The 23485-nt window shown below is 38.9% G+C and overlaps 1 protein-coding gene across 5 annotated transcripts in view; it reads left to right on the top strand.

Annotated features, from left to right (window-relative positions):
- PUM2 (pumilio RNA binding family member 2) overlaps window positions 1-23485 on the top strand; it is a 103393-nt gene that overhangs the window by 61809 nt on the left and 18099 nt on the right. For 3 of the 5 annotated variants that reach the window (XM_034766571.1, XM_034766572.1, XM_034766575.1), the window contains exons 11-14: window positions 9021-9164; window positions 10205-10486; window positions 15781-16017; window positions 23114-23381. In XM_034766571.1, the coding sequence (XP_034622462.1) occupies window positions 9021-9164; window positions 10205-10486; window positions 15781-16017; window positions 23114-23381 (931 nt within the window). The remainder of the gene's footprint in view (window positions 1-9020; window positions 9165-10204; window positions 10487-15780; window positions 16018-23113; window positions 23382-23485) is intronic. The other 2 variants (XM_034766573.1, XM_034766574.1) reach the window with 1 other exon arrangement.

Here is a 23485-nt window from a genome sequence, read left to right as displayed (position 1 = left end):
GGTTCCTAGTGGTGCAGTGTGCCTGTGTATTTGGGGAAGAATTTGAGCCTCATCCAAGGAAGATTTTCAAAGTAAGTTTCCATTCCTCTGCAGGCGGATTCTTTGGTAGGCAAATACTACAGGGTTCGCTCCCACATAATTCCTTAAATTACAAAACTCTTGTGGGTAACTTACTTTTCTGCCTATTCTACTTTATAATAATAAAACCTCTCTCGTGCTTGCATGCACACATGTTTTTGTGATTCACAGCTCACTACTTCCCATTTATGATGAATTGAGGAGAGAAGTCATGCAACAGAATGAGAAATTTCATACCTGATAATTTTATTTCTGTTAGCATCTTCTCTCCTCGTTCATCTCACCTTGGTAATCTGGAATTTTTTTTCTAAAGGGGGACTTAAACATTTTAATTATCCTTAAGGCAATTATATAGCAAATTGTTGTCTTAATGGTGGTAATCAGTTGCTGGCGTGTTTCTACAGCTTTGGAAGAATTCGGGTGGCCTGAGCTGAAGGGTGGGGCTTAGTCCTGGAGCCTCCAGCAATAACATTGGATTGTCTCCAAATTCTACTAATGTATCACTCCGTTCGTGATAAAAGAGGAGATAAGCTACTAAAAGAAAATAATCAGGTAAGCAAATTCTCAGTCTACAGATAGAATTTAGCCTAAGATGTTAAACCCCGTGGGCCAGGTCTGCAAAGTTAGTCATGCATAATGACATCCACACATCCATCTGTTAATACATTCAGTGCATGCTGGCTCCAATATCTGCAGCTATGTAACTGGTTTTATATGTGGTCACCTGATTTGTGTTAACATACACAGGGTATTTGCACATAAATGAGGTGCACACATTAGCATGTGCTTAATTTGTCAAAATTGGCCCTATAAGTTTTTAATACAACGTAGCAGCAGCTAACTACATTCTGGCCTCTTTAACTGGATCTGCTCTAACTTTACTGAGCAAAACTCACTTAGTTCAAGCTAAAATGGATCTTCAAAGGAGAGAAAAGAAAGGGATATTTTACAAGGGGTTTTTTAGTCCCTGATAGAGTTCTGCAAGGTTGGAAACTCAGTTTGAGACACCATATTTGAACACACACATGCATAAAAAACTTAATGCAGTCTTTTTTTTAAGAGAGGTGTTTTATTCAATTTTGTATTCAGAACAGCTTTCATGTTAAACTCATTTGTTTAGTTTAATTATGAAGTGTGATGTGGTTTCTACTAGCACCGTTATTGTTTCAACTGTTTCCATACGGAACACTTATAAAAGATTTATCTTTGACATCTAAATCTCACAACATGGAAGCACAATGTACAAAACCTATCATCCTGAATACAAAATGAAGCAATTCAAATACCAAGTTACTTTTTAGTTTAGTAATTTTTTTCTATTTTTATTTGTATTAGACTTTAAAAAAAATACATCTTGTGAAAATATTAGTTCTGTTTGAAACCACCAAAGACAAGGGAGTTTGGGGTTCAATCTGTACAATTACCTTAGCTCAGCCCGCTTATTTTAGTGTGTAGATAGTATAACTCGGTATCAGGAAATCTAAAAAGGATAAAAATGGGACAGTCTCAGATGTGGTGCGTTCACAGGGTAAAATCTGGCAGTGGGCTCAACTTCATTACATCATGATTAATGCAGTGTCATCTGTCAGTAAAACTAGCATCACCATGGTCTGATCATGGATGGCGTGTCCAGTCTTGACTGAATCATCAAGATCTGCCTCGTTGACTCATCTGTCCTTGTTTTAGTGCAGGTCTGCTGCTGGTGACTTGGTGCAGCATGAGCCTTGGTAGTGTTGAGATGACCGGGGTGGAGGAAGACTGTTTTTGCATCTAATATTAGATGCTTTACCCTATCCCAGAGACTCAGACCATCAGTCAAATTCAGATAGTACACAAGGTCCTGGATAAAGTGCATGTGTGAATTCTAGTAAGCATATAGGCTATACATGGCACTACAACCATCCTCAGCAAAGGGAGGTTGTACTTTTTATGTTATGGTAGTGCTCTGAAGTCACACTCTGCTAGATGAGGTATATACATGTAGAAGAATGAGAGTCGCTATTCTGAAGAGCTTGCATTTCAATTGAAACAAGATGCAACTAGTTGGTATAACGAAACAATTGGAAGGAATAGGGAAGGGAGTAAGACTAAAGAACATGCCATTACTTTGACTCCTTATGTGCACAACTTGATCAGTCATTTTAAACATTTGTCTAAGTTTTATACGATATAGATAATAGCTATCATCAGTTTCCAATGGCCATCTGTTTTTCCATTGACAGTTTCCATAGGTATAATGGTAGAGATGGATCTTGACGGATTTGAAAGAGGACATTGTGTGGGATGGGTGGCCCATGCTTAAAAGACAGCATGGAAGAAAACACAAAGATGGTTGTGGCAGAAGGTTTGCAGCATTGGCAAAGTGACGGGCAAGTAGATGACGAGGAAATGACTGAGTAGTGAAGGACAAGAAGGTTGAATTTGATGTGAGGAAAGAGGAGCTATTGTAGGGGTATAAAGGGTGTTAGATTACATGGTCAGAACAACAAATGAGTTGGAAGTTGGGATAGGTGAATCAATGGCTATTGGCCAAGATGGTCAGGAATACAACCCCATGCTCTGGGTGTGCCTAAGCCTCTGTTTGCCAGAAGCTGGGACTGGTCAATGGGATGATAACTGCCCTATTCTTTTCTTACCCTCTGAAGTGTCTGTCCGAGGAATTGGTCTGACGCAGTATGGCCATTCTTACGACAGGAACAAAAAGAAGAGAAGGTTGCAGTAATCAAGAACAGGGATGAAGAGGGCCTGGTTGAGCATTTTAGTTTAGAATGCAGAAACAAAAGGGTGGATCTTGGACATGTTGAGAAGGAAGCAGCAGCAAGATTTAGACGTATCCTGGATGCGTAGCTCAAGGTTGAAAGTGTGGAATCTAAAATGACCTTCAGATTATGAGAGAATGCAGGGTGATGGTGTGAACAGTGATTGAGAGAGGAGTGGTGGAGGATTTAGGAGGGAAGACGGGTCAGATTTAGTGATGTTAAATATAAATTGACAGTAAGACATCCAAGAGGAGATGCTAGGCTGTGGTATGGGATTGGATGGAAGGAGACAGGACAGTAGATTTTTCCTGTTGTATGTGTAAAGATTGCAATTGAAGCTATGTAATCAACTAGAGAAATGATGTAGAGGGAGTAGGCCTAGACAGAGCACTGTAGCTTCCCTGATTAGAAGAGGAAGGAAAGGATGAGTAACGCCATAAAAAATGCTGACAGAATTACTAGATAGGAGGAGAAATGGAAGATGGAGTTAAAAAAAACAAGAGAACAGATTTCAAGAAAGGGGGAAGGTATGATCAGTGCTTTCAAAAGTATAATGGGAAGTGATGAAGACTAAGGATGAAGTAGAAGCCATGAGGTTCAGGTGAAAAGAAGTCTTTGGTTTGTGAAAGCAGTTTCAGTGGAGTGGAGAGTGGGTATGCCAGACTGCAGGGGAAACAGAGAGTGCAGAGGAACTTGAGGCAGCAGTTGTAGATGGCACTTTTGTGTTCAGAGGATTAAAGATGGTGTTAGAGCAGCAGCTTTTATTTTACAGATGAGGAGACCACAGTATGCTTGCATTGTGAAGGCAGTGAGCTGGGAGTGAGGGGTCTAGTTGAGGAGAAAGATGAATAGGCGCAATGAAGATCATGATGTGAGAGAGTATGTGGTCACTGGAACAGGTGGGTGGAGAGGTTAGAGGAGGAGAGCAGGCAAGGAACCACAGATCTGTGACAGGAGTAGGGAGAGAAGTGATAGGTGGGAGGCCGTGTTGAATCTTACCGATTTCTTTCTGGCCTAAGTCTGCAAGGTCCTGTATGAAGAGGGAAGGGGTCATGGGAGGGGTAGTTTGAATCATCTTTCTGTGAGGTTTCATTTTTCACTGATGAAATCTGATGCAGGGTGGTCTTGATATCAAGGCAGGAGGGAATACAGTTTACATAGTGTCTTATTCTAAAGTTCTAAAATGTACTTAATGGGATCTTCTCAACAATTTAGTCACTGGGGCCCTGTTCCTTATGTCTGAGGAGATTGAGTGGGCAATGCTGAGGACTTTTACTGGCAGAGAGCATTTATGCATCACAAAAACGTGGCGGGGGAAGGGCGTGTGGGAGAGGATGCTAACTGCCAGTGGATCTCAAACATGTTCCTAGTCCAGGCCTTGCTCAGGAAACAGTCTCTTGACACTAATGCTTTAGTCAATTATCGCTCATTAGCAAACTGCCAGAGGTCATGGATAAAACAGTGACAAGCAAATACCACCAGCATCTGGAATCCTCCTGTTCCTTAGACATCTCCAATCTGTTTTCACACCTGGACATGGTGCAGAAACAACACCTCATGGTGGTCAACAATTTTAGTGAATCTGAAATACAAAGTAGTTTTTGAGCTCTGATATTAACACATTGCATTATTCCAAGTTTGTGTAAACATAGAACCTCCTTTCCCTACACACCTTCTTCCCCCCCCCCCCCCCCCCCCGCTTTGGAAAAATACATAAACAGGTGTTGTGAGCCTGAAACCATCTAGAGAGCTGTGACTGTTTAGATGGTCGTGTGAGGTATGCGCGCACAGCCTCAGCAGTCACTGCTTTTTAGATGTTTCTCTGTTATGGCATCATTTCAGGAGTGTGGATATGCAAAGGCAATAGACTCAAATAAACAAAAGTACTGGTAAGTAACTTTTTCCCTTTCTAGTTCTGAAAAAATAGATTTATTGTGGCATACCAGTAATCAATTAAAAGTCCATCATGCTTGAATTCATTGGAAGACGTGTAAATAAAAGGGAGGTGAAAATACTGGTAGTTGGATCATTATTACTAATGTTTGTAATAAGTGTGTATAGTAACAGATTGTAAGGAGTGTTTTTCTGCTGTGCATTTTATATCACTTATCTTCTAATATTCTATTCTGCATTCTTTACAGAACTTCACTAGAGCTGAGTGCAGTCAGAAAGCCTCACCCTTTTCTAGCATATGAAAGTAGCTGTCTTAGTGGTGAAGTCTGTAGCAGCACGGCAGTTTTATAGGTGGAGCTGGCAGCACAGGCTGTAGTTAAGGTTGTCTAACACTTTACATTATACAACGCTGTTTTCAGTTGCTTATAACTTTTGCCAAACTGTAACTGTTCAGGCTTGAAATTTTCCATGCTGGGTGTTTGCCTCAAGTTGAATGTTTTTAAATTTTCAGCAAAAACAGTTCCACCAGTTCTGAGAATGAGGGTAGGGGGAAATGCATTGTTTCACCAATGTTTTTGAAAAAAAAGTTTTTACTACTGTTTAGTTGAAAAACTGTAGTGCTTCCTTGGCTTGAAACGGATGCAAAATTTGGCAGGAGGTACATTCTGCTCCCCCCATGAAAATCTGACCAAACTTAATTGAATTATAGGCCTCTGAAAATTGCTGTTTGCACATGCCTAATGCAGGCTTGTAAGAGTTGGCATCAAAATTCTCCAAAGATTCCAGGGGCATTGAGCATGCACTAGTCCACAGCTTCAGGAGCTGAACAGGACTTCCCTTCCTGGGTGTTTGGGACTGTACTGGCACCAGGCACTGGAACTGAGAGCAGGGAGACTCTTTCCTGTGCTTTCAGTGCTCACTCTGCTGTCATTGTGGAAGAGGAGGAGGAAGCAGCCTGACTGGAATGCATAAGGGGTGGGGACAGTGACATGCTGCAGGCAATAGCAGCAGAGATGGACACGGCAGCAGGGTTTATAACCTCTACAGCACATTCCCCTCTGTAGCCTTGAATTGAACCTAAGGGTCTAGAGTTTCATCATTTTTCTGCTGACTAGCCATTCGCTGTGGGAACCCACTTGCAAAGTGTCTCTTGTAAGAAGTCTGCTGGTAAACTTATTCAGGGTTGTTCTTATAGCTCCAGTGGAGGAGATATGTGCTGAAATCTGATCATCCTCATGGGGGTTGATGGAGTTCCACATGGTGGAATTTGTTTTTCAGTTTGCTTTTTAAAAGCTTAAGAAATGACATTTTTAAGCGCATCAAGGTTGCAAAGTCAAGCACTCGAATTAGGAAATCTAATCATTAAGATTGCCTGTGCAACTTTATTCAGCTTCTTTGTGCCATCTTCAATTTGCAGTCTTTACTTACATGCTCACATTATTTTTTCCCCACAGGTTCGGTGTTAATCAGTGCACAGGATGGACCTGCTCTGGGGATGAATTGAGGTTAGGGTGAATGTGGCTGTAGTCTATAGGATCCTTGTATTATTTGTTACGGAAGTTGAAAGGTGTGGAGTGAATGAAACAGGGGACTGCAGGAAGAGAGAGGATGATACTGTGATTAGGCAGTTGACTACCGTGCTGAAGATTTTGATTGTATCCCTGTTACTGCGTGGTGCTGGTCAAGTGACTTAAACTAAACTTCACAGGTGGCCTCTAATTGTTTGTTCCTCATCTTCTGGGTACCTGATTTGAGATCCTGAGGTCAGATTTACAGAAGTGCTGAGTACTCACTACTAAAGCTGAAGTTGGTTGGACCTGTGCTTTGAATATATCAGGAGTTGTAAAAATGTGAAGTACTCTGAAAAAATCAGGCCTTAGACATCTCATGTTGAGTATCCAACATTAGTGGATGCATAACAGTGGGACCTCACTTCCCATGAGTGTTGTCAAGATAAATTCATTGATGTTTGTGAAGTACTCAGATACTATAGAGAGGAATATTGCATAAATATCCGTACACAGACTACTGAGTTTGGATGGGGGTATGTTAAGTAAAGCCTGAGACAACACATTTGATGAAAATAATTAAAAACCTGAATAGCTACCCTTCTGAGGAACACCATCAATCCTGTGCACTGAATGAGGCAGGGATCCTGTGGAAATATAGTATGTGATCATGTAAATTAAAGTTGCACAGGTAAACTTAATTCTGGCATTTCCTAACTTTAATGTGCTTGATTTTTTTTGCAACCTTTGCAGTACTTTAGCATTATTTTAATGCAATAGTATATATCAGAGATGGCTAAACTTTCTGACCCTCTTGGCCACGTACAACAGTCTTCAGATGTTCGAGAGATGGGGTGCGACTGCCAGGTCTTGGGGCTTGCTGGAATGGGGGGGGTCTCGGGGCTACAGCTCCATGGGAGGTGCCTGCCAGGGGTTGGAGCTGAAGTCCCGAACTCCCCTTCGCCACTGGGCAGAAGCCAGAGGCAGCATGTTGCCCCCTTCTGATTTTTGCTAGTGTTTGCTGGCTGTGCTTGGTCATGTAGTGCTGTTGGGCCCCCGCCCTGCACAGCAGCCGGCAAGCTGGGAGCTGTGGCCCTGGGGAGAGGCAGCTGCAAGCAGCTGGGAGCTGCAGGAAGAGATGCTGCTTTTGCTACTGCTCCCTTCAGAGCTAAATCAGAGGCCCCTCTCTGCAGCTCACAGCTGTTTTGCCACTGCTTCTCCACGCAAAGCTAACCCTTGGGAGCTGCAGAGAGGTGTCGTTGAGAGTAAAGGGTGGGGGCGTCCTGGGGTTGTGACTCACTGTTGAGGGGGTCTTTAAATTGTGCCCCCCCCTCCCATTCTCAACAAGCATCAGTCATCTTTGGCAGAAGCCCCTAGCACCACTCCCTCCTTTCCACCCCTCAGGGCAGAAGCCCTGAACTCTCCTCTGAGCCTGATAGGCAGAGAAGTGGGGGGAGGGAGGCTCCACAAGCCGCACTTTAACTGTACAAGAGCCATAGTTTGGCCACCCCAGTTATATATATTTGAACTTGCTTGCCTGTAGGGGAAGCATACGAAACGATCACCTTGATTTTACTTTGTTTAAATACATACCTAGATAAATTTAAGCAATTGCTTTTATTTTTTCTGTCTTACCCTCTCCCTTTCTGGAATTATATATCGTTCCCTCCTTTTCCATTTCTGAGGCCTTTATTCATATCAGGTACTTTATAATGACACCAGTTTATCTATATCTGTATGTTTCTGTCTGTGCATTTTGATTTGGCGAGAGAAAGAGAGATGTGTTTTCCTAGTCAAGCTCTCCTTTTCATGCCTCCTTTTTGTTCTTGCTTAGTCTCCTTTTTTGTGTCCCTCCCTTCTCTGTTCTGCTTTCATTTTGAGCCTTTTTTGTTTTCTCTCTCTCCTCACCCAACCCTCAAAATTCCAGAGTGAAACTGACATAAACTTAATCAGTTTCATTTGTAGGACAAAATATTTTCTGTGAGTTTCAAAGTGAAACTGACTAGGACAGAGTCATTTTAATTTCAGCACTTAATTTTAAGATTCCCACCTGTACTGCAGGAACAATCCTCCCCCAAAATATTTTTTGTCGGTGGATTTTAAATGTGGTTTTGCCTGGAAATGCAAGAAACTCTCAATCCCACTCCTAATTTAATTTAAGTGGTATGTATGTGTGTGGTGATGGGGGCGAGGGTTTTTTGTTTTGTTTTTTTAGCTCTCTCTATATATTTACTTACAACTAATGGTAGAATGGAAGAAATAGAAAATATATTAAGTATAAGAAGAAATAGATTAGAAGATTCCACTCAACTATACCAAATTATGTTGCTCTTTAAACACTGGAATCAGAAACCTGCTTATTAACATTGAAAGTAAAAAATAGTGCTTCTAAACTTCAATGCCACATAGGAAAAAATGATTTTTAAAGAGAATCGATATTTCAGAATTAAAAAACAGTTTAGGGAAGCTCAAGTTTTTGCACTACTTTGGGATGTACAATATTAGAGCTTCCCAGTTTCATTGACATTTTTCCAGTGTAAATGTATGTATACATGAAAATTATTTTCAAAATGGTTTTCTAGATGTTTAGCTCCACCTAAGATCTCGTTGACATTTAGGGAATATTGCAAAAATACTGCGTTCTGGGTTTGTTCATTGGCATAAAATTCTCCAAGGAGAGGAGAGATGCTGACCTGTGCTTCCCCTCTCTCTCTCCTTCCCCCCCACCCCCCAAACAAATGTTTTTACTAGTAAACATTTTTTTTTTTTTTGTATTGTCTAGGCTATCAAGTACTAGCCCCTACTGCCTATTATGATCAGACTGGTGCCTTAGTAGTAGGCCCTGGAGCAAGAACTGGCCTTGGAGCACCAGTCAGATTGGTGGCCTCAACTCCTGTTATAATTAGTTCCGCAGCAGCACAAGCAGGTAAGTATTAGACCCGCCACACATTTTTTTCAAGTTTTATATTGAAACTTCTCACTCTAATCTTTGTTGAGGAATATTCAGTATTAATTACGGTTCTTACTCTATGTAAACCCTGCAAAGATTGCTGGTTGTGAAAGATATACCATACATGCTCTCCTTCCTTTTTCTCTCATGCCTTCCCCCATACAGGCACACCCCTACAAATATGGCTGCTTCTCAAAGGTATAGCATCCCTCCCTTTTTTTTTCCTCACCCCTCTCCTCATACACATACAGGCACGTCCCTGCAAATATTGCTGCTTCTAAAAGAGTGCATTCTTTCTTTCCCCTCTCCCCACGCATATACATGCACTTCCCATCAGTCTCTAAAAGGATGCTTTCCCTTGGGAAGCACCATTTCATTGCTTCGGCCTGGCAGAAGGTTATGGATTGCCCTGGGGCCTTATAGAGAAAGCAGCAAGGATTAAAATGTACGGTGGATAATAGGAAGAAAGGGAGAGCTTAATGACATCAGAAGGTTCTGGTTCTATTTTCTACTCTTCATTAGTTGTAGGGTCTGGTGCTCTTATTTGTTTAGTACATCGTAACTCCTGGCACCAGATGGACAAAATGAACTTGTAGAAAATCTCAGAAAATAAGACTTTGTTGGCCCTCTCCAGCTGCTTATTTTTATCCAGAGCTCATTTTTGAGAGTTGCAGATGAAGACATCTTTCAATTTGTTAGTTACAACTCTGCTATCCTAACCTTGATTACCAAAATCCCGTTCTGCACACAGTCATGTCTACACTGAAAATTTTCTGAATTGCATTGACAATTTCCCACAGCCTCAATTATCCAAAAATAGAATTGTCTTAATTTTTTTCCTTGGATAATCAAAATTGTATAATATTGCAAAGTATATTTTAGTCCTTAATTTAAGGTGTACATATCTACTTCTTTGGGAGGGATCCATGAACATAAGATTAGATCTGAATAATCCATTTGCAAGGTCAAAATGTTTTAGAGAGCCATTATGATGATTGAAAACATGTGTCTTACAGCTGCAGCAGCTTCAGCTGGAGGAACAGCAAACAATCTCGCGGGAGCCACGAACGGTCTATTTCGGCCACTTGGTGCCCAACCACAACAGCCGCAGCAGCAAACAAATAGTAGTCTACAATCTAATTCATTTTATGGCAGTAACTCTTTGACCAATAACTCCCAGAGCAGTTCCCTTTTTTCACATGGTCCTGGCCAACCAGGAAGTACATCTCTTGGCTTTGGAAGTAGCAGCTCCTTAGGAGCAGCTATCGGCTCTGCACTTGGTGGATTTGGCTCATCAGGTAGGTTCTTTAATATAGTGAGGAGATTTTATGAGATTTGTGTTTTAAGGAAAAAATACATGACTCTTGTATCCACACATTTCCAGATAGAACTTGAAAAATAGGTTATTCAGGTTTAAAACAAAAATAGCCACATAATCTAGAGAGAAGAGCAAGAGGCTATTTGATCCACTAGGCCATCTGTATAAGAAGCAACTTGTTCTCTTAATAAATTAGTTATAAAAAGAAAATACACCTCAGTCATAAACCTCTCCAAAAATAATTACTCTCCTAGAATAAGCACTGTACACTGGTCTAGAATGTTCTTATGTGTGTTTATTTTTAGGAAGTTTCTCAGGCAATACTGCATTTTGTGATTTTAAAAATATTATAAAACCATTGATTAGCCCATCGCTTTTGAGGTGTAACTTGCTTTTTATGTCTTGAAAAAAATTTTTAAATGATTTTAAAAGTACTGATTGAAATAGTATTTGACACACATGCACCAGATATGACCAAGTGTTGTGCTCACCCTTAAATGATATTTTAAAGGGCCTTAGGCTGTGATTCTGCAAAGAGTTACTCCAATTGGTAGTCTCATAGTCTTCATTTGGATTGCTCTGATAAGTATAGTTAAGCATGCCTGTAATTCTGGGCAGGATTGTGGCCTTAATCATTATCATAGATGTCCCAAAATTGAGTTGTCTGTTTTGAAAAACACTATGACATATAGCCATAATGTTCTTGATTTTTTTTTTTTAATTGTAGTAGAAACTTGACACATACTTTTTTTATTCACATAAGAGCACATGGAGAGGTAGCTTTTCCTGTTAAAATCATTTGTTCATAAACTCTACAAGCTGGAAACTGAACTATCTTTGTAGAAAATCTCTTCCTCAGCTAAGTTTAGTTTAGAAAAATAACATCAGTAGAACACACTAACAATTGCATGCGCTTTGCAAATGAATAAATATTGGGGCAAAATTTTGAGCTTACACACTTCAAAAATATTCTTTTAAGTATGGCATATATACAGGTTGTCTCAACATTGTTTTGCACTAAAGAATATGAATAACATTCATTGTGATAAAACTACTAAAGCTAGGAAATCCAGAATCAAAGCTTACAGTCTGGCCTTTATGCCAATTTTGGGGGATTTAAGAGCACCCAAATATGACCCCTTTATTTAAAAAAAAAAAAAAAAAAAAAAAAAAACTAGAAGAATATTCAGTTGTGTTCTCAAATGATCTCAAGCAGTGTTGATGCAGATGGGCCTTATTTGCAAAGTAGTTGTGCATTCCCATTTCTGAATTTTTAAATGTAGATTTCTCTGCTGAACCACACTGTAGTCTTTCTGTGTACTGTTAAACAACAGCCCTGTTCTGCTCCAGATTTGATTGCACTTTATTGGCTGATGAAGTGAATCGTATGTGTATATATATTTTTAATTTATAAGATATAAACCGTGTAGGAAATCTCTAAACATGTAGAATATTTTTAAATGCACAACTTGTTGAGCAGCAGCATAAAAAAGACAACCCCACAACTTAAATAAATGTCAACCATGTATTGGCCCACCACTGAGGCAAAAATGACCCTTACAGCACGTCTTGAAAATCAACAGCTTGAGCCTCTGTTATATAGAAGTGGGTGCCTTGGCCACAGCCCCCAGATGCTGAAATCTCTCAATCGTTACCCCAGCTGACTTTACTGACAGGGCAGCCCTTCATGAGGAGAGAAGCAGTCGGTGTTTTGTATTTTGAGAAGTGTAGTGGAACCCTTAGGATGAGTTGCTACCTAAAACTAATATATTCAGGTGCCCTTGTGCCACGTATAGTTGATACCTACCAAACCACAGCCTTTTTTAAAAGCTATATAGTTGCTGATAAAAATACTAATTATAACAGCTTGATAACTGAACTGAACTTTACAACTCCTTCCTTGTAAAATGATGTTAATGCATACTTGCCACAAATTCAAGGGGAATTTGCTTAATAGTTGACTTGACAGAGCTTCTCTCTCTGTCTCCACTCAGTGCCTTTCAAGACCTGGGTACTAATTAAATGGGAAGAATGAAGACTGACAGGCAAAAACATAGCTCTTCCCTGTAAAAATAAAAATTTTAAACAAAATCTAATTAGGCACTCCAAAGTAAATCTGTGGTAAACCTAATATCCTAACTGACCTACTGGCTGGGAAACAAAGTGGCGCAAAAAGAGGCAGGCATGCTTGTGAAGACTATGAATTGTACTACTCTGCTCTCGTATACAAGTTACACACACAAACTTACATTAAAAGAACATTGTTAAGGATGCAGAGTCAAGCACTTAGGAAATGCTCAGTATTAAGGTTGCTCGTGCACCCTTAATTTGGCCCTGTTGTGCTCATGCATTATGCTACAATTTTAATTACATGATCATGACCTATTTATTCCACAGGACCCCTACCTTATTCAGTGCACTAGATGGACCTGCTTTTGGGGATGAATCAGGGTTGTATAGTGAAGGAGAGTCTGTACAACCTTTCTTCATTTATTGTAGAAGTTAGAAAATGTGTAGTGAGGCAGAGGAATGCAGGAAGAGAAAACATGGTTTCATGGTGAAGGCAGTTGAATGCTGCCCTGGAGAATTGGGTTCTATTCCTGCATTTACCACAGAGATCCTGTGTGATACTGAGCAAGTTATTTAAATCAAACTTTTCAAAGGTGGTCATTAATTGTGTTCCTCAGTTTGTTGGTGCTGGACTTGAGACTTTGGGGTCTGATTTGCAGAAATGCTGAGCACTCACAGCTGCAACTGAAGTCTATGAGGTAATACACCCACTCATCTCTCAGAGCTATTGTGAAGATAAATTCATTAATTTTGTGAAGCACTTGGATACTATAGTGAGAAATGCCACAGAAAAATCAATGAGGAAATTATATGTAGTAAATAAGATATGGGGTCACCTATTGAACAGTGTAAGGAAAACAAAATATTGAATAGCTACTCACTAAGACATCTCTATGCACTGAAAAAGGTAGTGGAAAAAGTAGTATGTAATCATGTAATTAAAGATTGTATTGTAATGCATACTCCCAAAGGGGCCACATTAGGCAACCTTAATTCTGGCATTTTCTGACTTGTGAATTCTTGCACTTGCAACCTTCATAACATTCTTTTAATGTAGTTCTTTGTATGCAATTTCTTAGTTTTTAAAAAGACTAAGAATAAACAAAATTCAGTCATATTGCATCAAGTAGACACCCATATTGTTCATCAGCAGGGTTGGTACTTTTAGACCCATTCTCCACTCCTCACACTTCTCGTCCCAGGTTTCTTAATATCTCCCAGCTCCTTCTATCCAGTGCCCGTGCCCAGCCAGTCCCAGTTCCATTCTGTGGCCGCCCCCTCGCCCCCCAGCCCCATCATCCCCTAGCTCCTTGTCTGATATGTCTCTGTCCCTGGGCTCCTTTTCTAGTGTCAGTGTCTTGTCTCTGCCCCCCAGTTCCTTGTCCCAGTCTCCACGTTGGCATCTCCTCTGATCTCAGGCCTCCTTTGATTCTTTCTCCTTGCCCAGTATGCTCCCAGTCCAAACCTTCTTGTCCCATTCAGTGCCTGGGCCCATCAGCAGAAGGCAATAAGAGCACAGAAGAGAGTCTCTCCATACTATCAGTTCTGGTGTCCAGCCCTGGCACAGCATGCAACATCCCAGAGCTGCAGTTGCGTGGAAAGTCCTGCTTAGTCTTGGGGGAGGGGATATGCCTAGTTTAGACTTTTTGGAGATTTTAGCTGACACTCTAGTCTCTACTGAGCATATGCAAACTATTCTCTCCCCCCCCCCCAAAAGGCTTATCATTTGAACAAATCTGGACAGTTTTTACAGGGACAGCAAAAGGCTCATCCCTGACACAAAGGCCACCCCCAGCCAAATTTAAAGTTTCTGCTCCAAACCATGGGGATACTAGAGCTTCTTAAAAGTTGCCAGAATTTAACATAAGTAAAACTTACTCCTCACTAACCCCAGTCTCTCTCAAATGGCTGAACTGTTCTGAATGAAATTTTCCAAAAAATTCAGCTTGAGGCAGGAATGCAGCAAGGAAAGTTTCAGCCCAAATGGTTAAACTTAAAAGCAACTGAAAAACAGGATCTTGTTATAATACATGGTGCTACCAGTCCTAGAAAGTGTCAAGCAACCTTCATAGTAGGCAGTGCTACCAGCCCCACCTATTATTTATACATATGTCAGAGCTTAAAACTGTCAGCTTTGATCCTGTCCTTTTTTAAACTGACATAAAAATCAATTTGCCAAAGTGAGTTCAAGCTGTGCTCATTATTTTTGGAAATTCAGCAGCCTTAGTTACATTCTCCAGTGTGCTAGAAATGTTCCAAAATTAAAACAGGAACTTTGTTTTAACATTGCACTATTACATAACATTACAGAATTTTTTAGTTTGTAAAATGATGATTCATATGTATCCCTTAATTTATCCTAGAATGGTCATCAGCCTGCAGATAATACTGGGCAATATAGCAGTCCTTCACTAACACAATTTAGCCTAAGCTTCTAGTCCATAATTTACTTTCAAGCAATGCCACAATATTATTTAAAGCTATACCCAATTCCTCACCTTATTTTGTTTATCCCATCCTGTGCTCTGCTTCTCCTCTTTTCAGCTTATACCCCTTTATGATCTTCATCCAAAATATTCTCTTTGAAAACCAACAATTCTCTCAGGGAATTTGAAAACTGACTCGAGCAGAATTACTTAAAGTGGCCAGTTGGTTTCCACAGTTCTAAGAGGTATATGACAAAGAAGAGACATTCAGTAGCAGCTGGGGCAAAAGTGAAGGAGATTCGTTATTTTATTTTCTCAGCTTTTAAGCAAATACTTTTATTTTATCCAGCCTGTTTCCTGAAACCAAGTGACACCAACTTGAATTATTTCCTGTGGAGAATTTTTTTTGCAGATATTAGTGGCAATACTTTCAGCACCACTGAATCATATAAAGCATAGTGTAGGAAATTCCTGACTGCTGATCCCAAAGCCTGAAGCCAGGACACTAAAACATAGTACTACAATATACCAGTAAAAAGTCTGAAGTGAAATGTCAAAAAAGATATGGGCATTGAGTTAAAATACTTCCTTATCTGTGGTATGTTTATACCCGTTTGTGATTTATTCAAAAGCATGTACGGTTATCACAGTAATTGTCTTTATCATAACAATTGTTATAGTTATTGTGATCACATCTGTTATTGCCCAGCTGTAATTGGGGATAGGTTTTATTCAGTTGACACTGTATGTAATTAGGGTTTTTTTATTTCTTCTTCAGTTGGCAGTTCTGCAAGTAGTAGTGCCACAAGGAGAGATTCTCTATCTACTAGCTCTGACTTGTACAAAAGATCTAGTAGCAGCCTAGCACCCATAGGGCAGCCATTTTACAATAGTCTGGGATTTTCCTCCTCTCCAAGTCCAATAGGCATGCCTCTGCCAAGCCAAACTCCAGGACATTCACTTACGCCACCGCCATCACTTTCATCACATGGATCCTCATCCAGTTTGCATTTAGGTAAAAACAAAACAAAAACCCTTTTTGTTTGTATGTGTGTATGTATTTCTATATGTGTAAAATATTGTATGTTGCATAAAAGATGTCACGCTATCTTTGCTGTCAAATAGTTTTTTAATTAGAGGGCCCAGTTCTGAAAGTTGCAGAGTGCACTCAAACTCTCATTGATGTGACAGTGGAGAGCACACAGCATCTTGCAGTATGGAGCCAACAATTGATTTTCTACCACTCTTCAGATCTGAAAAGTAGAAAGGAAGGTCTGATGCCCAGTAAGACAACTCAATTTTTGTAGTATATATTCCTTTCTACTATGTTCAACAGGAAAAAGTGTATTATTCTTATTTGTGATTTGAGTGTACTACTTATATTTATCGAGGACCCTTTGATATGAGCAAATGTATTGTTTGATAGTGAAATAACTTTCACTATCACCTGATATGCTAATGTTAGGAGAAAAACTTAAGCAAAGCTCACAATATTGAAATTATTGAAGGATCATTTTGAATCAATTAGTCTGTTGTCTTGAGGTCAGCTACTTTGCCAGTACATCAAGGATTATCACCAAGCAGATGAAGAAAATCAAGTGGTTATAGATCCATAATGCATTCTTTCTGTGGTGCCCCTCTGTATTATTTTCAAATTTATTTGTTAACAATAGTTCTAGACATATTTGATCCAGTAAGAACATGTGGTGGCTTGATCTTAAAACCACAAGCACCACACTCACCCAAACCCACAAATAGGTATATATGTGGAAGATCATGTGTTTAATTCAGGGTTATTTCATAAAGCCTTTTCCTCTTTTTTGCTGTAAATTTTTGTGGTTTTCTACATTTGGATGCATGATTGCACATAACTATTAGAATGAATTTCACTTGGCCCCATTGACTACTGTACACAGTCATCCATCCATGCAGGTAGTAGACAATTTAATCCTTGTACACTTTTATATTTTTGTACAAATTAAAACAGGAAGATATGAGAACTGAGGCTCTAGAGGAATAGAAATTTCTTGAAGCAAGAAATGTATAAGTGATATATGTATTCGTGTTAAGCATAATTGAAATATACAATACAGTTACAATTTAGTGTCCCACTTTAATATGACTTTATGGTTATATACTGACTTCTCTAAATAAAAAATGGTTAAGGGTACATTTTAGCAACTTGATTTATTTTTTTTAACCTTTTTTTTCCTTTTTTATGTCTATAAAGTGCACCTTTTGGGCTGAGACCATGCACGGAAAGTTTCAGTCCAAATGGAAGCTTTTCAGAAAATTGCATCTGACAATGGGGTTATCATGAAAACCATTTTGTAGTTCTTAACTAGAGCTTTCACTAACAGTGAAAGCTGTAATTTAAATCCAAAATTTGGGGGCATTATCTGTATCCATAAAGTTGATGAAATCTGTATGGTTAGTGAACTGTGTTAAATAACAGAAGGCTTTCCAGTTTTGAAAAAATATATAGGTGCCATCAGTATCAAGGATTACACCGGTCAGCAGAATTGAGTTAAACCGGATTTAAACAGTTTAGACTGCCTGCCTGACAATGTGGGCTAAGCCCAATTGTTTGTTAAAATAGTGTATTGGATTAATGGCTAAAAAGTATGTAGAGACCATAAAGCTATATTCTGAAAAGTGACTTTATAAAATGGACCATGAGATTCCATGCTTACTTTGTCTCAAACGTTTCCAGATCAGATATGATCAGTTTACATGTAAAATTGTTTTCCTGTCCTGCAAAATCAACTTAAAATCCGAAAGTCGTTGTGGTTTTTTTAGCTCTCATAATTAACAGTAATGAAGATTCAGTTACTCTTTCAGTCGGATTGTTTCTAATGGGGTTGCACAAACGTAAAGGATGCCCTGCAGTTGAAATTTAGTTACCTGTTTCTCTTGGAAAACTGTGTTGACTCAGTAGTGCTGTCAGGTACAAAAAGTAGCAAAAGTTGTTACTGAAGTAAACAGATGTGTCTCAATACAAATAGAGAGCAGATTTAAGGAAGAAGTCCATTCTTTTCATGTTTCAGAGCAGAACAATACTTTAAGGTTGTGTTTGCATTGCAGTTTTCATCTGTATTTTGATAATGCCTGTCAAACACAGGTCTAATCCCCCTTTGAATCTGGTGTTGAAGTCCTTTGTGCTGCCTGCTGGTATGGACAGGATTAACTACATTTAACTCCTGTTCTCTTAAAATGGTGGCTGGGACTCAGTTGATCCTGTCCATACTACTGCAACAGTGGGTGGAGACATACATGGTTTATACCCCCTTTGTCAGAGCCTGCTGCAAATTATAGTGTTGACACAGCCTAAACAACCCAACTGCTCCTTTGCAAGAAATTTAAAATTTTAAAATAGCATTCATCTCCTGTCACCATCTCCTTTCTTTCCCACTTGACAAAGTGTAAGCTCACTTCAGTTATTTTAGTAATTTGTCCCCTATTGTCAAGCCATCATAGTACAAACCGGTTGCTTGTAACAGCTCCTTTCTAATACCAAATTTCAGTAGAAAGTCTGCGAATTGAATGATTCAAGACACTAAACTATCCTTTCACTCACAGTGATAAAACTGCGAGCCCATCTGGTTTTAAGCCATGTTTAAAACACTGGGACGACTTTTGTTTTAAGTATTCTAGACCAGAGCAAAGTTTTGAAGCTATGCTTTGTCCATGTTGTCCAGGCAAAGCTGCTTAGCCTGAACTGCTGATGCTGTTTTAGCTTTCCCATAGAGGTGGCCTTAAGAATTGGTCAGTCTGGTTGAGAGTCGAGGCCCACTGTCAGCTCATGTGGGGTACTGTGTAGCGCCTTGACTGTGGAGGCGTCATAAGCACTGAATTCATTTCTGAAATATAGACAAAATAAATTATGAAAAACCTTTATATACTTGAGTCCTTTACATTTTTCCTTGAGCGGATAAAAAATAGAGCTGACCTCTTCTTACTTGAGGATCCGCTGGGGCTGTTCCCTTATTACAAATAAATAAATAAATAAATAAGCCCGTGTTAATTATTTAATCATTGTACTGTATTTTTATGTTAGAAAGTAAGATTGTTAACCACACTTAAATACAACAGCTGTTGTATGGCAGAGCTGTTTTACTTCTTGGGGAGAAATTCTTGAACAAATAATTTAATAAGTATTAACTTCTTGATATCTAAAGGAATTGGTGATACTGGACTTTTTAAATATTCTTTTTCATTTTTTTCCCTGTTTCATGAAATAATGTGTACTATCTAAGTTAGATAGTAGTAGTTTACTTAATATTCAGAGGACTGTTTAAAATTTGTATTGGCCCAATTATTGTTTTACCATACTGAAGATCTCCCTTGTGTAAAATCAGAAGTGGTAGCAAATAAATAGGATGACCAGACAGCAAATGTGAAAAATCGGGACAGGGGTGGGGGTAATAGGATCCTATATAAGAAAAAAACCTCAAAATCAGGACTGTCCCTATAAAATCGGGACATCTGGTCACCCTACAAATAAATGTGCTCTTTGTTACCGTATTAGGCATACTGTGCACTTGATCTCATACTAGATGATATCCTGTTTGGTTCTTTTCTTGTTAATAGTTCGGTCTCTAAACTTACCTGGGAGATTAGTTGGCAAACTTTTGTAGATAGTGCTTTGAAAGCTAGTCATTGTCCAATCCATTTAATGAATGGAGCAATGCATTATGTATCAGTTGGCCAATTCATTTAAAAGAATTGGCCTACTAGACTTCTGTTTTGGTATCGGAATCTGCAAAATAAATAAGTTTTTGAATTTTGTAGAACAAACCTGACATAGTAAGGTAGCCAGAAGGACTTTAGAAACTAGCTCTCAGTTTTGAAGAATTTACAGTGCTATAAACAATAAATCTTCGTGAGTATAACTGAAAGGTGTCCTGAACTATAGAAATAGCTGAGATGCACTTCTGCAGATGGTATTGGTTACATGTTATTTTTTTGTGCACTAAGAATGTCTGAGTAGAATAGATGAGAGAAGTACAAAGCTGAGTAATCCTTGTATCTGTCAACACAATGAGCAAGAATATATAGTTATACAATAAATATCTATGACTTCTTACTTTTATTTTAAGGGTTTTCATTTGCAGTCTGTTCCGTTCATTATAAGCTAGAACACTCCTTCTGATGTAATACTTCATTATAGTAGCAAAGCTAACCACCTCATCAACAAATCAGTATTCCGCAATATTTTGTTTAAACTTTTCAGTAACTTCTGTAGCACAGATTTCTTTAAGTTGTTACTGAAGTAAACAGATGTGTCTCAATACAAATAGAGAGCAGATTTAAGGAAGAAGTCATTCTTACTTTTCATGTTTCAGAGCAGAACAATACTAGAAGTTTGACAGATTCTCCATGCTGATCAACTATTGAGGGATGGAGATATGTCTTCAGCCATACCAAGTTATGCTATGATTTTGTCATATGTCAGAAGCTAAACAGAGCTAGGATAGTTCTTGAATAGAAGGCTCTAGCCTCTGTTTGCCAGAAGCTGGGGATGGGCAACCGGGGATGGATCACTTGATGAGTACCTGTTCTGTTCATTCCCTCTGAAACACCTGGCATTGGCCACTGTCGAAAGACAGGATACTGGGCTAGATGGACCTTTGGTCTGATCCAATATGGCCATTCTTATGTTCTCAAGACAGTATTTCAGCAGGGTTTTGAGTTGGTAATTCAGCAGGTGTTACTGTTTCCTTTGAGTTAATATATACTTTCATTGACAATATTAAAAAGAAAACAAATTGTTCCCAGGAACAATTCTCCAAATAAAATTTAATTGTAAAGTGTTTTGAGATCCTTAAGGATGAAATTTTGCTATATAAATTTATTAATACACTTGGTTAGATGACTTACCCAAAAAGTTAAAACAGAAAAATTGTCATACCCAGATTATGCTCTCATGGGCCCTGTTTTTCAAAAGTATGTGTTTTAAATTATTCCTAATTCACACATGCAATTCCATCTTTGTGTGCATGCGCTAATTAGATCCATAAAATATAGGCGCATTTACTCAGAACTATCCTGTTACTTTACACAGAATACAGTACTTGTGTAATAAAGTAATACGAATTTTAATCCTGCCAGTCTTCTTATGGAGGCAACATTGTATTAAAGCTGCACTCACATCGCTATTAAACAAACTGTGCTGAAATTTTGTGGCATTAGATTTACTCCACTATTCTTAAACTAATAATGAGATTTAGTCTTGAATTGTAATTACTTAGAGCTGAAAAAGATAACATTTAAAAGCATGATTTTTTCAATCCTTAGCTGTTTAAAAAAAAAAAAGTCTCACTGCATAAACTTTCTCTGCATCCATCTTGACCTATACAATAATAATATATCCTTTACATTGTCATCATCATCTGTCAGCCCATTTCTGGAAATATTGATAATGGAAATCACATAAATGGTAGCTGTGAGATGTGGATTTTGCAGCTAACTTCATAACAATAAAGTAGTCGATTTTTAACAACAAAAAAAAAAAAACACCTTGAGACTAGAGCACTTTTTTTATATCATTTTGAGATGTTATAGATCAAATTAGGGACCTAAACTACTTATTCCTTTAAATAGTTATTTTACAATTAGTATTACTTATCTTTTGTTTCCCTTTTAGCTCATTGTGCTATCCAATGTAATGTAAATGACTCCAGATATACTAATATATCTCAGTCTTTTGCATACATCTCAGCTGGTCATTCAAAAAAGATTCTGGGACACTTTATAAATGTTTACCAGCCCACTGTAATAACTTGGTTGTCTGGTCTAGTAGATTGGTCAGCAAAATATTACCAATCAAAGGCTTGGTTATGGCTTAAAAGGACACTGTCAGTTTGAATTTTTTTAAAATCTGTTTCCTGATAGAACACCCTTTACAGCACACATTAAAATTCCTTTTTTAAAATGAGTAAGTGATTTTTGGGTTGGGAGTGGGAGGGTTATTGCTCTCCTGTGATGCTAATAAGGGTCTGAGTTAGTGTCTCCCTCTCTAAGTCCAGGGAAAACATTGAAAGTGATGTAGCTTTCCCCACCCCACCCCCTTATTTTTTTTTAGTGTCTGTCAGTATAGTAGGTACAAGATTTTTCAAGTAGAAATGTGACTTTCATTATTTATTATTTTCATTAAAGTAGCAGTATCCCTTTTACATATCATAATGTAGCAGTTAAAATATATGTTGCCTGGTACTCGATTATGGTGATATCTGTTGGGTGCAACATGGAAGATGATGCTGATGGGTTTGTGAGGTGAAGACAGTCGGACAGCTGTAGGTGAAAATACTAACCACGCAGGAAACAGGTGCTACACAAAGCAAGATCAGTTCATATATAAGGAGGGAGGGGCAGAGTAATATAGAGCTTTTGAGGTGCTGAGGAGAAGCTGAAATTTGATATGATCGAGGATTGGCAGCCAGTGGAGCGATTACCATTTCTAAATGAACTTCAGTTTACCTAATCCTAAAACAGTTGAAGGTATTTAAAGCAGAACCGTTTTAATGTTCTATCTTAAAATTTGTTTCACATACATATAGTGCTTGCAAAGCCTGGGATGCTGACGTCTTCTGTTTTCCCCACAGAACAGGTACAGCATGGGCAATGGCAGCACAAGGGCCCCAAAATGCCCTGCCACTTTGTCATAACTGACTAGAGTATCACCATAGGGGATAAAGGATAGTTCAATTTCTGTGGCCTATTCAAATCTTTGGCCAACTGTGAGATTACCAACCAAGGGTATGAGATAGTGCCACTTGTGAAGTGGAAACCTGCCCATGGGTCATTGGGCTGAGACCACCCAGTTCTAAGGTTTCTATACATTTGTGTAGATATACAGCACTTCATATGTTGTATTGATTGTTTCAATGAAAGTTCTACCTCCTGCCCTTCCCTTAAAAAACGAAAAGGGGGTGTGGGTGGGTGTGCTTTATTTCTTTTATGAATAACCAACTCTGTTATCTCAGTTGAGGTGACTGAATAGTAAAAAGACAATTTTTCTTTTTCTTTAAAACATACACAGTTTTAGTACAGTTCTGTTTGTTGCTTACTTTCTTTAAAGCTTGTTTACTGACAGAGCTGCTTCATTGTAGGAGGGCTGACAAATGGTAGTGGTCGCTATATCTCTGCAGCACCTGGAGCAGAAGCAAAGTATCGCAGTGCCACGAGTACCTCCAGTCTTTTTAGCTCCAGCAGCCAACTCTTCCCTCCGTCACGTCTTCGTTATAGTAGGTCTGATATTATGCCCTCTGGACGCAGTAGGTTGCTGGAAGATTTCAGAAATAATCGCTTCCCTAACCTTCAACTAAGAGACCTTGTTGGACATATAGTTGAATTTTCTCAAGACCAGCATGGTTCGAGGTAAGTGTTGTAGAGAAGCTTATAATTGAAGGAATAACATTTATCAATTGAGTTAAAGCATTTCATTTTTAATGTGAACTTGTGGTTGCCCCACTGTGAAGTAT

The sequence above is a fragment of the Trachemys scripta genome, chromosome 3, assembly GCF_013100865.1.
Source record: "Trachemys scripta elegans isolate TJP31775 chromosome 3, CAS_Tse_1.0, whole genome shotgun sequence".
NCBI classification, from domain to species: Eukaryota; Metazoa; Chordata; order Testudines; family Emydidae; genus Trachemys; species Trachemys scripta.
This window is presented reverse-complemented; position numbering and strand designations above follow the sequence as displayed.